The 14,945-nt window shown below is 45.0% G+C and overlaps 1 protein-coding gene across 1 annotated transcript; it reads left to right on the top strand.

The window, feature by feature from the left end:
• Positions 1–2,035: 2,035 nt before the first annotated feature.
• CMPK2 (cytidine/uridine monophosphate kinase 2) lies at positions 2,036–14,372 on the top strand. Its single transcript, XM_063078670.1, has 5 exons — positions 2,036–2,688; positions 4,178–4,292; positions 6,720–6,921; positions 11,496–11,729; positions 12,890–14,372. Exons 1-5 carry the CDS (start codon positions 2,080–2,082, stop codon positions 13,005–13,007), a joined length of 1,278 nt encoding a protein of 425 aa, XP_062934740.1. The 5' UTR covers positions 2,036–2,079; the 3' UTR covers positions 13,008–14,372.
• The last annotated feature ends 573 nt before the right edge of the window (positions 14,373–14,945 follow it).

Raw genomic sequence — 14,945 nt, 5'->3', positions numbered from 1 at the left:
ATTTGAAACTAGGACTCAAAAATAGGACAGAGATTTTTCTTTTATGAATGAAGACATTGCATCTTCAGTATCTCCAACACATCCTAAATATTGACTGAGTCCACATACTGCAGTGTCATTAACTTTACATCTCCTTGTAGGGCAGAGCTAGGTAAACGGACAGCAGAACTTGAATTAAGAAAAGATATGATGGTTCATTTAGCAAACTATGTGACAGATCTTTCTGTGGGAGGCTCAGGGAAAAGTTAAGAATAAGCTAGGCTTCTTGCTTACCCTCAAGGTGCTCAGTGGAGGGAAACAGACTGTTGAGCAGTGTCTGTAGAGTGTGAAAGCCCTATGCCACAAATAACATTGGTGGAGCACAGAGGAGAGGCTACTAACCCAGACTGGGGAGGGGGTGGTTAGAGGCGCTACAGTGTCCACCCAAAATTCATATGTTGAAGCCCTAACCCCCAATTCCTTGGAATGTGACTGCCTTTGGCGACAAGACCTTTAAGGAGGTGATTAAGTACAATGGGACCCTTAGTGCAGGCCCTAATCCAATCTGACAGGTATCCTTATCAGAAGAGGGTATTTGGATACACAGTAAGACACCAGAGATGCACCCACAGAGGAGAGACCATGTGCAGATGCTGAGAGAAGGTAGCCATCTGCAAGCTAGAAAGAAAGGTCTCAGAAGAGTCAACACCTGCTAGAACCTTGCTCTTGGACTTCTGGCCTCCTGAACCTTGAGATAATAATTGTTTTATTGTTTAAGCTGCCCAGTCTGTGACATTTTGTGATGGCAGCCCTAGCAGACTAATATATCCAGAGAGGTGGAGAAAGGCCTACGGGAGGACACAGCACTGTCCTAGAGAACGACGAGGAGTTGTGGAAGACGCCTACTTTTGGACGATACATACACGTGAAAACATCTCTGCACGCTAAATGTCCGAAAGACAAATCACTCATAGAGAGCAGAAACAATTCTGCCTCAAAGAGCTAAAAACATCTTATACTTCCAATTAGCTCATAACTTCAACCACATATCTATGATATTTTATGTTAGAAAGTTTGTTTTTTCTTTCAGAATTAAACATAATCCCAAACTTACTTCCAATTTGATGAAGACATAAATATTTCATTGCTTTTGCTTCATCTAAAAGTTTCTATTTTTGTCTCAGTTCTAAATTTTTTGACATATTCCCCCAGAATATTACCCTTTTCTTTTCTTTTGACGATCATTTTTGAAAGACATCAGTTCGTGAGTAAAACAAGCATCAAATCCCACATAACTACGTGAACACTGTTACTGCAAGGCAGCAACACTGCTGATGCCTGGCTTGTGGCTGGCAGTGCAGGGAACTTTAATGTACGAAAGGACATGCTGAGGTGCCAGTCTGGGCGACTAAGAGTCAGCAAAAGTTGGGGGAGGGTAATTCCAAAAAGAGGGAAATGGTTGTGCAAAGGTGAGTGCAACAACTGCCTGTCCAGGTAGGAAAGCAGCTCAGGAGGGCTGGCGGGCGGTCAGCGCTGGGGGTGGACGTAGGCGAGTGGCCGAATGGTCACGCCCAGGGTACTGAGGCTGCGCGCGCGCACACACACACACACACACACACACACACACACACACACACACACACACACACACACACACACACACACACACACACACACACACACACACACACACACACACACACACACACACACACACACACACACACACACACACACACACACACACACACACACACACACACACACACACACACACGGGGACGACGCAGGCCGGCCACGCGCACCCGGGGCCCGGCGGCGCCCCGCGTGTCCTCCACGCACTGGCCGTTTCCTGTGCAGATCTCGCGGCGACAAGCACAGACCGGGAGGGCACCCTCCGTCCCAGGGCCTCTGCCCCGCTGCGGCGTCGCTTTCGTTTCCAGGCGGCTCCTCCCCGCGCGCGGGTTTCGTTTTCCCGGCGCGGCGGCGGGCGGGGTGGGGGAGGTGCCCATGGCCTTGGCCCTCTGCCCGCGCGGCCCGCTGCCGCTCGGGGGACTGTCGGGGCCGCTGCGCGCGCGGCGCGGGGTCTGCGCTTGGGCCATGGCTACGCCGCGCTGCTTCGCCCTGGAGCTCCCCGACTGCACCTTGGCTCACTTCGCCCTGGGCGCCGACGCCCCCGGCGACGCGGACGTCCCCGGCGCGCGTCCCGACCCCCGCCTGGACGCGCTGCTGGGTCCCCCGGGGCGCAGCTACTCGCTATGCGTGCCGGTAGCCCCAGGCACCGGCTGTGGGGTCCGGGTGCAGGCGGCCCGGCTCCATCAGCGCCTGCTCCAACAGCTGCGCTGCGGCCCCTTCCAGCGGTGCCAGCTGCGCAGGCTGCTCTGCTACTCTCCAGGCGGCCAGGCCGGCTGCTTGCAGCACGGCTTCCTGCTGCGCGACCCCCAGGATGGCCCAGACACCAGGCGCGCTCTGCTCGAGCTGCTGGGCACGTGCCAGGAAGCCCCGCGTCCGCACCTGGGCGAGTTCGAGGCTGACCCACTCGGCCAGCTGTGGCAGCGCCTTTGGGCCCTGCAGGACGGCGGGCAGGTGCAGGTGGGGCGTGCACGCGTGGCGCCCACCCGGGAGCCCCCGCTGCACCCCGTGGTGCCAGACCTGCCTAGCTCAGTTGTATTCCCGGACGTGGACGCTGCCTGGTCAGTTTTGGAGGCGGTAAGAGTTTTGTTCCTTCCCAGAGCTCTGGGTGGCATCTGGACCCTCCAGACCAGAGAACTGGATCAACCAGTCTGCTCTTGGGGAGGGTGGCCAAAAAGGCTTTTCTTACCTGGACGGTTTGTTTATCCCCGTTCACAAATCAGTGAGTGAAGGCGTCCTATATGCCAGGCTCTGTATTAGACACTGTGGCTTTTTCAAGGTTCTTGTCTGCAAGGAACTTGCAGGCTGATGTGCAACATACCCCAGCACCCAGTGGCGTGATGCTTGCTGTAATGCATGCTGAAAGAATTACGGAAAAGGTAAAGAGGCCACTGGGAATGGTGGAAGGTAATGCCATCTAGGAAGTAATTTTGTTTGCTGATGGCCACCACACAGGGCTCTTGGGGTGCAGAGGAAAGTGTATGAGTTTGGGAGTTTGAGAAACTTAAATAGCACCTACCTACCTACTGGCTGTGGACCTGTGCAAGATACTCTACTCTAAGTTTTTTTTTTTTTTTTCTCTTTCATCTGTAAAATACCTATCTTGCAGTGTTGATGATTAATGAACGATCTGACTCATACCAGATATTTAACGAAGGAGACTGAAGATTCTTTCTGACCACAGGCGAGGCAGGGTCTGAGGTGTCCAGGCTTGGCCTCCTGAGATGCCCTGTGGATCTTAGAGATGGATCTCATATATATTTTAAAAGTTTATGGGACAGGGTTGCAGAGTGGTTAAGAATGCAAGATCAGCTGCTTGCGTTTGGATCCAAATTCTGACTTTTGTTAGTTGTATCACTTTTAGCAAGTTTCTTCAACATTCTTTACCTCAGTTTCCTTAGTTTATAAGTTAACAATAATAATAGTACCTCCCTTACAAAGTTGTCATGGAGATTGGCCAACTTAACATTCGCAAAGCACTTAGAAGATTGCCTTGCTCAGAGTAAGCACATAAATAAATAAATGCCTGGGCCCCACTGTGGAGACACTGTGAGCATGCGGTGAGGTAATGCGCAGCTAAGGATTCTGACCTCCCAGGAGGATGCTACTCTGCTAGCGTTGTGATTGCAGTGCCTGGCACTTTTCTCAGCCCCCTGAGCGGTCAGGAGAGGACACTGTGCAGATGCAGATCGTGCTCTCTCTCAGAGCCCACAGTGTAGCTGATTTCTCACACTTGGGACACCCTGTTCCAGGCTGGGCCAGAGGTTCTGTGGCTGCTGCATTACCCTGTCTTCCTGGCTTTCCTTCTCTAGGGGAAGCTGGTCAGGGAGGGCCGTGGGCTGAGGGATCCAGTCAGTTACAGCCTTTTTGAGCCTCAGCTACCTAGTATAAAAGAAGTCAATCCAGCCCATCCTGGCTTCAAAATACCATGAATTCTGCATGCCTGGCATGGTGCTCAGTATAACAGGCCTTATTAGCATTCGGCAGTCTTGTCCCCAGCAGTTTAGAGAAGGTTTCTGCAAAAGCCCCATTGCTCCATTGCTGATGGACAGACATTGTTTTACAGTGCACGTCCTTTATCCCTGAAGCCCAGGCAGTGCTTGACTTGGTTGACCAGTGCCCGCAGCAGGTCCAGAAGGGAAAGTTCCCGGTTATTGCCATCGAAGGACTGGACGCCACTGGTAAGAAAATATTACTTTTTACTTGTAGGCAATGACACTAACTGATCAGTTTAAGAAACAGAAACAGTTCTTGCAGAAAAGGACTTTATACAGAGCCTTGTGTGCACATCCACTGTGTGGCGGGCACTATTCTAGTTAGGCCCTGGGAGGTAAAGGTGTGGAAGGCCGCCAGTATGAAGCGATGTGAAGCGGGGAGCTGAGTCCTGTGTGCTGGCGGACACGGGAAGGACCCTGCATCTGGCCTCTGCGGGAGACATGGGGGAGGGAGCGTGTGACCAGGGGTGATACCTGGACTGTGCCTTAAGTACACTAGGAAGGAGTTGATCAGGTGAGGGAAGCAGGCAGCAGAAGCAGCAGGGGCCGAGGTGCAGAGGCCTGAGCCAGTGGGGTGTGTTCAGGAACAACAGGGGGTTCAGTGGCCCCTTGTAAAGCAAAATGTGGAGCTAGGAAAAGGAGAGGAAAAAAGCCTTTTGAGTTGCCACGTAGATATGAAAATACGATGGACATGCCTGCACTTAGATCAAAACACAAAAGAGGGAGAAGTGTTGCTCCCAGTGCAGCAGGAGACACCCAAGGAGCAGGTGGGTCTTGGAGAACACTAGTGTCCATGTTGTTCTGTGTGAAGGAGTTTCTGCTTCCTGTGTCAGCTTGAGGAGTTGCAGACTTTCATTTTTAATAACATAAAAGGCAGGTTTCACATAGGGTAGGCTGTGGCACAGGTGGATAGCTCACAGTGACTGTCCTGGCTCCATCTGAATGGCGGGGCAGTGTCCTTGGACTTCATGGAGACCTGCTATCATCACTTGAGTGTGTGCTATGCTGTAGCACAATCATGGTTTTTTTCTTTTTTTCAGCCTCAGAGAGGATTTCAATAATGTTAATCCTTCAGCCAGCATGTTTTGTTGAACATTTATTTTGTCCCTAGAGCTAATTTAGATGTTGTGGGATTACAAACATTCTTTGCCTCAGTTTCCTTAGTTTATATAGGTTGGCAATAATAAGAGTACCTCCCTTACAGAGTTATCATGGAGATTGGCCAACTGAACACTTGTGAAGCCTTTAGATTGCCTTGCTCAGCGTAAGCACATAAATAAGTAAATGCCTGGGCCCCACTGTGGAGATGCTGCGAGCATGCAATGAGGTAATGCACAGTTAAGGACTCTGGCCTGCCAGGAGGATGCTGCTCTGCTAGCATTGTGATTGCAGTGCCTGGCACTTTTCTCATTCCCCTGAGCATCCAGGAAAAGACACTGTGCAGATGCAGATCATGCCATCTCTCGGAGCCCACACTGTAGCTGATTTCCCACACCTCTACACACACATGCACACATACAAAATGTACAGGGAGATCGCATGCAGAGGTGAGAAAAGGACATAAGCTAGTGATTCCTCCTGCTGGATGTTTGCCTCCTAGATCCAGGCCCATCAGCAGGGTGAGTTTGGTAAATCTGTAAAGTTCCCCAGTGCTCAGTTTCTTCACCCGATGATGAAGTAATAACTATTTTGCAGGGTCATTGGGAGAATTAGAAGCATGTTGTGTGTCGAATGCCTGGCTGAGAGTAGACACTGAGAACCTGTGGCTACTGTCAGGATCCATCTTGACAACCCAAGGGGGGGAAAAAAGAGGAATAAACAGTTGGCAATAAAATGCTCAGTATGTGATAGAGGGGGAAAAATGTAGACTAAACAGAAGGAGATTGGAGAATCTGGCAGTGTCCTTGAGTTGATTATATTTTCATCACCACCCATCCTGTGCTCCAGGTAGCAGCTGAAACGTATGAACTGGGTCCTGGGAGGAGTGTACCACTGAGGCTGTGCAAAGGAGAGCCAGGAAATGAGGCAGAACGAGCCACACCCTTGAGCAGGAACCTGAATAAAGCCAGATACAAAAGCTCTAAAGGCCACGCACAGGGGGACAAGAGCAGGGAAGAGGGATAGAACCAGGGTTGACATTGGAAAGGGATTGGATAGAAGCAGCAAAGCAGAATGTGAAGACGTTGGGTAAAGAGGTGGGGTGAAGAGGGTCTCAGGGGATGCCATGCGTGTGTCAGTCCTCAAAGAATGATCAAATGAACTTGGAATAAGAGGAGAGAGTATCCAAAGGGTAGGTGACATGAGAAGGTGAGCAGAAGCTTGAGCTGGAAATAAAAGTAGCCCATAACAGGGGCTCTTGTGTCCGGACCCTTGACACGGAGTTTATTGTTAACTCATATTCAAGAGGACTGTTATGTTTTCTCTCCAAGTATTCTAATACCAAACAGGACCTATTTCTATGGGTCTGGAACTTTTTATAAAGAATTGTCTTATTTAATCAACTCCTTTGATTTACAGGTCGAAAGAATTTCTTTGCCTTAAGTTAATATTAACTTTTGGTAGTGATATGGTGGCTGGAGTTAAGACGTGATGTATTTTTTGTATGATCTGCAGGTAAAACGACAGTGACCCAGTCAGTTTCAGATTCCCTCAAGGCTGTCCTCTTAAAGTCACCACCCTCTTGCATTGGCCAGTGGAGGAAAATCTTTGATGATGAACCAACCATTATTAGAAGAGCTTTTTACTCTTTGGGCAATTATATTGTGGCTTCTGAAATAGCTAAAGAATCTACCAAATCTCCTGTGATTGTAGACAGGTAGGTATAAAGATGCCTTGAATCTGGCATTTTCTCCCAAACATATAAGCATGTGTGTGCATGTGGAGATATTAACAAAAGTCTCAGCTTCACAAATCTGTACTTTTAGTGGTTCATTTGTCATTGGATTATTCAGCATACATTTATTGGGCACCTGTCAATTCAGGGGATTCAATGGTAAATGAGATAGACAATGCCTGCTTTCATGGAGCAAACTTATCATTGAAGGAGATGATAATCAAGAGGACAAATATGTAAGATATTATCAGAGGACAGTAAATAGTAGGCAGAGGATAAATCGGCTGGATCCCCACTAGATATGGCTTAGAAAGACCTGTCTAAGAAGGCACCACTGATCTGAGCTCTGATAAAAAAAGAGCCAGGGCAACAGAAAGCATTGTGAGAGAGGGATCGGACTGGCAAGAGCAGAGTCTAGAGACAGAAGAAGCTTCCATATTCGAAGACTAACAAAAGGCCAGTGTGCTGGACACATGGTGGATGGTGGGTATTTTCTGGATGAATTGAAAGTGAAAGGTGGCGGCAGATCAGCAGGGCTTGTGGTAAAGAGTGGATTTTATTCTGAGTGCAAAACACTAAGTTAAAATTACCAGGACTTAGGGATAGGGAAATCACAGCCACAATGAGATTCCACTTTGTCCTGTCAAGTTGGTGGAAACTGATTAAAACTTCCTAATACCCAGGGTCTGAGATGATTTGGGTCCATAGAAACCCTCACGAGCTGCAGGCGGGAGATAGGTACCAGCACAGCCACTTGGCGAGCAATTCGGGAAGACGAAGCAAAAGAGAAGGTTGCTTCCACCTGCCCAACAGACACTCACAGGAGTCATTTCAGCAAAAGACCACCAGCAGGAGAAAGAGCAAATAAATGCTGGCATCTGTATAAATGGAGTACACCCAGCAGTGTCAATGAGTACAGTGAGTCCATGAGAATAAATTACAAAACTGCAGTGGAAAATGGAAAAAAAAAAGTCAATTTGTAAAAAGATAGTCAGTGGAATACAGGCAAAACAGCGCATATAGCAAAATGTGGAGAGAGTAAAGGACATCAAGCACCAAAATTGAAGACCCTAATTCCCTAACCCTTGGGAAGTAGAGAGAAATGCACTTGACAAAGAGCTCAGAGAGGCTTCAATTCAATTGGACTATTTCTTAATATTACTCGAGTGTTCATTTTATTGTGTTCTTTGCAGTTTTATTTACTTTTGGAAAGGTAAGCAGTTGCATTGGGGTCTGGCACATGTTTAGAGAAGATCATTAGTTATAGATGTACTTCAGAACTTCAAGAAGTGAACACATGCAAGCAAACCTATACCTGGGTCAGGAATGAGAGTCTTGCCACGCCCCGGAAACCCGCCACATCTCCTCCCCATCACTCCCCATACTCCTCCCCAGTGGTAGCCACTGTCCCCACTGCCATCATCATACATTAGTTTTGCCTATTTTTGAATGGCCCATAAATGCAACTCTGCATTAATTTCTGTTTGCATCTGACTTCTTTCATACCACATTGTGTTTTTGAGATTCGTCTGTATTACCATGAACATTTTTACACATGTTTGGTGCACATGTGTCCGCAGTTCTGTTACATGGATTCCTGGAAGCGGAACTGTAGAGACATAGGTTAGTTTGCACTCAGCTTCAGTAAGTATTGCAAAGAGTTTTCTAAAGTGGTGTAGTCCACTTCCAGCCCACCCCTCTCCCCACAACAGTGTTTGCCAGTTCCCTTCAACTCATAGCCTCGTCTGCATTTAGTACTGCCAGACTTTAACTATTCCAGCTTTTCCACTTGCTCCTGGTGAGCTGGTCAGTTGAATGCTAGTTTGCAGTATCAAGAAAGAGAACTTCAGCTCTCTTCTTGAAACGATATCTTTCTCTGGACTCTTTTCTGCAGGTCTGAAGTAGTCCACAAAGAGATCACCCTGAGCATATGTGGTGAATAAAGTGTGTGTTGGTGTTGGGGTGGGCAGAGGTGCAAACAGTAAAAATTAGTTGGAAGGCTGTTGCTGTAGTCTAGGCTGTAACAGCCAGTAGGTGGTTTTACTGGGGATGGCAAGATAATTATTTCAAAGCTGGCAAGTTCTAAGGAATCCTAGAATGAACTGAGAAGGATAAGAAATCTTACTTCTTTGTTACTGTTTTTGGATAATATTTTTTTCCCATATTATTAAAGTGCCTGATGCTCCCATATTTGATGTCTTTTTTGATACAGCCCCCTTTATTTCCAGGGCAAAAGCTAAAATTTTTCTAGAAGGACTTTATGAAGCACATTATTTCCTAAGACCTCCACAAATCCTGAAGTGGCACCAGCCTCTGCATGGAGGCAGGGGCTTTTGCTCTGTCTCCCAGTTTCCTAATCATTTAAAAGGGGCTATGCATCATCCCTTACTTGCCTGCTGTCAGGACTTGTGATGAATATCCAGCAAGTCGAGGCACGTGGAAGTGCTCTGGAAATTGTAAATTGCTGTTAAAATTTACAGCATTGTTATATAAGCTGTGTATAATGTGTCGGCAAATTGCATTTGATTTGAAATAATGTGGTTTCTCTGATGGCAGGATTGGAGAATACTAAATAGTGGTAAGAGTCTGAAATTGATGGCCAAAGGGTATGATTATTTAAGATGAGCAGCAGTGTTGTCAATGAGAGAACTCTATAGAAAACAGTTCTCTAATTCTTCCCTTGATTTTTCTTCTTTGTGTCTGTGAATTGTCTGCAATTTCGTTCTTTAAAGAGGTACTGTATCACCTTGTCAGATGGAAAGAAAAGAACAGTTATTTGTTGTCTTGGTGGGTTTTGTTCTTGTTTAAAGATTTTAATGAAATTCATTTTAGACAACACCATCATCTAGCTGAAAAAGATGGGAGAGTATAATTTTTGATGGTGGCTGTGGTTAAGGTTGGCAGCTTAATCACCCCTACTACCTTTGAAACTCTATTCTTGCTGATGGTCTTTCTGCAATAAAGAAGACTTTCTAAATTAAGATGATATCAGTCTCTGTATTCATAGCTGAGCATTTAATTCAGTGCATAAGGACCGTGTGCAGAACACGGTGCACATTGTAGTTTGAGTGCCACGGAAAAGAAAACCCGGGCCCTGCTTGAGCTTAGGGGACAAAGTACATCTGATAGCAGAGGTGAAGGTATACATTTGTGAGCATTGAGAGTCAGATAAGGACACACGGGAGGGTGTCCAGGCGCAAATCAAAGGAGAGGCAGCTACAGTAGTCTGAAGTTCTCAGAGCATGCTTTTGGAGATGGATAGGGCTTTGAAGGATGGATGGTATTAGGATTGATCAACTCCCAAATTAATTTTTTACTTTTGTCCTTTTCAGTACTGTTTGTATCATGTTATCATTTGAAATGATGCACCTTTAGTTATGGCCAGCGTCCAATAAGAAGTGGGTAGTGTCTTATAATGACGGTGTGAGATAGTTTTTTTTTTTTGCACACTTTATTTTTGCAACAACTGTGAAAGGAAATCAAAGCTTGTATGATTTCCATTGTCCAGATGCGGAAATTGAGACTATATTGGCTTACATGACTTACCTGTGTCCACAAAGCAAGTGGGTGGCAGAAGGTTAAAAACACATGCCCGGCCCAGATAACACGGTGGCTTCACTATGTCCTTTTCACTGTGGAAAGTAGCTCAAGTCTAAATGAGGAAGAATTTGGATTTTAAAGAATCAAGAAGTGGTATATTGAAAATAGAGACCATGGAAAGGCCATGGATACCTCTCTACACTGGGATATTTATATCATAAATGTTTGTTGTAGGTGTCGGTCCTTTGATATTGGATCTGGAGTTTATATTTAGTCACTTAGCACTGGAATATGACACGAACAGGGTAAGAGTATAATAAGCTACGCCAATAAGTAAGATAATTCTCATTCATTTATTCATACATCCAAAGAGCATTTCTTGCATACCAATTATGTGCAAGACAGAGTTTTCAGGTTTTGCAGTACAGAGATGACTAAGAAAGATTTCCCACTGAAGGAATTAATTATCTAGCAGAGGAGACAAAAGATGTCATACTTGTAAACAATTAGCTCTAATTTACAAAGGGACATTCTTCAATAGAGTCTTGTATAAAGGGAGTTGAAAGCACAGAGAAGGAAACAATGAATTCTGCTTGGGAGCGTCACAGGAGTGGGACTGTGAAGGAAGAGGAGGAATTTTGCAGCTGAGAACATCTCTCTCGCTGGAGGAAAAAGTATGAAGACAGACCAGGGACAGACAGGGAAGGATGTTCCGTGTCTCACAACAAGGCTGAACATTTGTAGGCACTGGCAAGCCATTGGGCATGCTGAAATAGAGGCCTGGTTTGATTTTCGTTTACAGTTATGATTTTCTTTTCCTCCCCTAAAGTCATTTTTTAAATAATTTTTGTAATTTTATTTCATGAAATTTAATTTTATTTATTTAATTTATGCAAAACTGGGAAAAAATTCTGCAGAGCCAGCCCTGGCTCAGTTTCCTCACTGGCTGATTTTCAGATGCCAAGTACTTTGACTTCTTCCTGAAACAGAAAACTCACCGCCCCTTTCCTTCTCAGGTACTGGCACAGCACGGCCACCTACGCCATAGCCACCGAGGTGAGTGGGGGGCTCCAGCACCTGCCCCCGGCCCATCACTCTGTATACCAGTGGCCAAAGGACCTGCTCAAACCTGACCTCGTCCTGCTGCTCACCGTGAGTCCCAAGGAGAGAGTGCAGAGGCTGGAGGGCCGGGGCATGGAGAAGACCAGAGAAGAGGCTGAACTTGAGGCCAACAGCATATTTCGTCAAAAGTAAGTGTCCCCGAGGTGATGTGAGTAGCAGATGTCCCTTCAGGGAAGCCAGCCACTGGCACTGGCCTTGGGAATGTGGAGGAAGTGAAGTTCCTGTTTTTCAAATGCTAGTGGCAGTGTCCTTGAAGTTATTTCAGCTACTCCCAATGGGCTTGTTGCCATAAGCTACAGCATTGTTATTTTAAAGCAATGAGTATCTCACTAGGGATCAGGCCTTGCTTCTAGTCCTGGTTGAGGCATCAACAGCGTGAACCTGGGTAAGAGAAACGTGTCTCTGTACCTCAGTTTCCCCAACCTTATGTAATGGGCACAGAGTTCTGGATCACAAACTCAAAGTGACTTTTATCTGTTAGGTGCTTACCGTGCATCAGGCATTTTACTTATAATGTTGAGTTACCCTACCTTTTTGCAAGGAAAACCTTAGCCATGTTTTACAATTTGCAAAACTAAAGCTGAAAGGATTAAGTGATTTGACTAAATTTACATAGCTATTAAGTAGTAAAACTGAGATTAAAGGCAAGATCTTTCTGAATATGAAGAGAGAAGGAAGTTATGAACACAGTAGCAGAAGAGAGTCTGGTCAGTCTTACTGCTTCGTGGCTGAGTATGAATAAGTCCTATAGCACCGCTTTAAAGCTAAAGCAGAAACAGGGTGTAGAAATGGACAGTGATAGCATTATTATCATAACATACTGCTGTTATAAATAACAATAGCAACTGCTGTGTATAAAGACACCATGTTAAGCCATTTACTTGTATTAATATAATTAAACCTCATTACAGATTCACAGAGAAGGTATTATTTCAGTCTTATCTAACCTTTTGGGGCCTCAGCTGCTTTTTCTGCAAAATGGGGATGGGAGTGGTTCTCCTCCTAAGGTTATTCTGAGTATTAAATGAGAAGAGTCATGCAGAATGCTAATGCTTGGCAGCTAATAGGTATCCAGTACATGCTAGCTATTAAACATTATTATTAACATTATTTATTAAGCAACATGCTTTAAATGTCTTCTGTGGGCAAAGCTCGCTGCCGAGGGGAGCGGTGAGATAAGTAAGGTGAGGACCTGGCTTCAAGCTGTTTATATTATGGCAGGAAAATAACATTAGCATGAAGGGCTGTGTTAAGAAGTAAGCCGGCTCTTTGTTCTGCCTGTCCCTAGGGTCGAAGTGTGCTACCAGCGGATGGAGAATCCTGGCTGCCATGTGGTTGATGCCAGCCCCTCCAGAGAAAAGGTCCTGCAGAAGGTTTTAAGTATAATCCAGAATCATTGTAATTGACTGTAGTTGCTCTGGCCAACTACTCTGTAGTTACTCTAGTAACATTTTACTAGATTAGGTGTTGTTTGAGACCACCATTTGTTATGTAGTTTTCCCAGATTTCTGTTGCACAAGCATATTGTGTGGCAGAAAATTGAGGACTAGACATTCTAATTATACTCCAGTCAGTGGACTTTCTTCATACTGGTGGACTCATCAAGCTTGAGACTGGTCATGTTCCAGTGAGAGGCCTGCGATTGCTTTCTGTCCAGTGTATTAAACATTTTCTTGGAACATATTGTTAACTCCATCACTACCTAATCTCTCGAAGGCTAGTCTTATCCAGAAAACATCAGGTGTACAGAGGCAACCAGGAAGATCTACCAGATCCGCAGAGAGCCCTTGCAGCCCCGGACATGCTGGTGATACCTCCAGGTCACCAGAGTTGGCTGCTTCTTCCAAACCTGGCTGTGTTCCATCATGATAGGCCCACGGCATCTCAGCCCCAAAACCTAGAGCCAGGAGTTGTTCCATAGCCTGCCTATGTGTCCTCACTGTCCAAAGACACACCTACAGAGCCGTCTGTGGGGAGGGGACTCTCACAAAGAGACACAATCTTGTGTCTGAGGCTCAGAGCCCCTTCGATAGTCCTGAGTTAGCACTTCAGAGTCAAATATAAAGACATTCAATCCAAGATACTCTAACTGCAAATACACCAACCTTCTCTGAATTATATTTTTCTTATTTACATTCCTTTCCTGTCTTCTGAAATATGGCTCTGAATATAATGAGTGTTTTGCACTGATCTAGATGTGTTTCACGTAGCCAATTCAGCAATTTATTTATATTGATCTTTATATCATGTGTTTCCATAGTAGGGGCTATGATTCACTAATTAAAATTTAAGCCAACAAGTTAAATGCAATGTTTGTTGTGTATTTTCGTTAAACAAATTTAATTTATCTTGCTCAATAAGTACAGTGGATCCTGGAACGGGATTTCTTAGTAAACTATCTTGCACTTGAATGTCTTATGATTACACATGAAATCAACTTCAAGATTTGTTTGATTAAATAAAAGGAGCTGAGAAAGAGGGAAATTTAATAGCTATGGAGCCTTGAGTAAGTCATTTAACATCAAGAGTCCATGCTTCTGGATCTAAAAAGTGATAGTAATTTTTGTTTTAAGTAGTTGGTTGAACCAGGTGATTACCTAAAGCTTCCTCCAGTTCTAAGACAGATGAATCTGTAAATTATTTTTATCCTGACTACCATTTCTTAAGAAGACATTACTCCCAAGTAATTAAGTTTAAGGCCTTATCAAGTTTACCCTATGGAATCTTAAATGATAATAAAGTTTAGTATGAACATCACACTATTTTTCAAAAAGGCTATAGGTAATTTTTATATAAGTTATCTGTGTATGTAAATATGTAATTGGCTTTAATTGAAAATATTTTTTAAAGTGGATAAATAGCATTAAGATTCTTTGCAATGTGGTATCTAATTATATTATTGGCATCACTTACTTTAAGCATTTTGAAAAGCATATAGTGGCAGCCTAGAAAAACAAATATTTAGTGCTTTCTTTATGTGCCTCACAAATGAATAAACTTGCTGTGGATTTCTAATCTGTGCTGTCTTCATGGGTGTGATTTGTCTGAAAAGTGTCTCTCCAGTCCCCTGTCATATTGTGCAGCTCTTACACAGGCGGAGGTTTTGGTCGAGGAAGGTGAAAGGTGTTAGCTGGCAGCCTGAGTGGAAAGTGTGAGGTCAACATGCTTTCAGAGGAAGGGGTGGGGGGCGATTGTTTTGTTTTTAAACATCATTTCCTCATTACAAATACTAAAGGAATTTTTTAATAGCTCATTCTTTGCAGACTTGAGCTCTTTATACACTGGTAGGTATATGACTTATGAGCATTTGGTAAGACAGCATCTCCTACCCAAAAACTGGTGGC

This window comes from Cynocephalus volans, chromosome 14 (genome assembly GCF_027409185.1).
Source record: "Cynocephalus volans isolate mCynVol1 chromosome 14, mCynVol1.pri, whole genome shotgun sequence".
In the NCBI taxonomy this organism is placed as follows: domain Eukaryota; kingdom Metazoa; phylum Chordata; class Mammalia; order Dermoptera; family Cynocephalidae; genus Cynocephalus; species Cynocephalus volans.
Note: the sequence above shows the minus strand (reverse complement) of the source record. Positions and strands in the feature narration are given on the sequence as shown.

What these genes read in the sequence shown, in the direction of transcription:
- CMPK2 (XM_063078670.1), top strand. Translation starts at nt 2,080, where the DNA reads ATGGCTACGCCGCGCTGCTTCGCCCTGGAGCTCCCCGACTGCACCTTG. An exon ending in CCTGGTCAGTTTTGGAGGCG is followed by an intron (nt 2,689 to 4,177) that starts GTAAGAGTTTTG and finishes ATTGTTTTACAG; the next exon opens with TGCACGTCCTTTATCCCTGA. An exon ending in TCTCCTGTGATTGTAGACAG is followed by an intron (nt 6,922 to 11,495) that starts GTAGGTATAAAG and finishes TTTCCTTCTCAG; the next exon opens with GTACTGGCACAGCACGGCCA.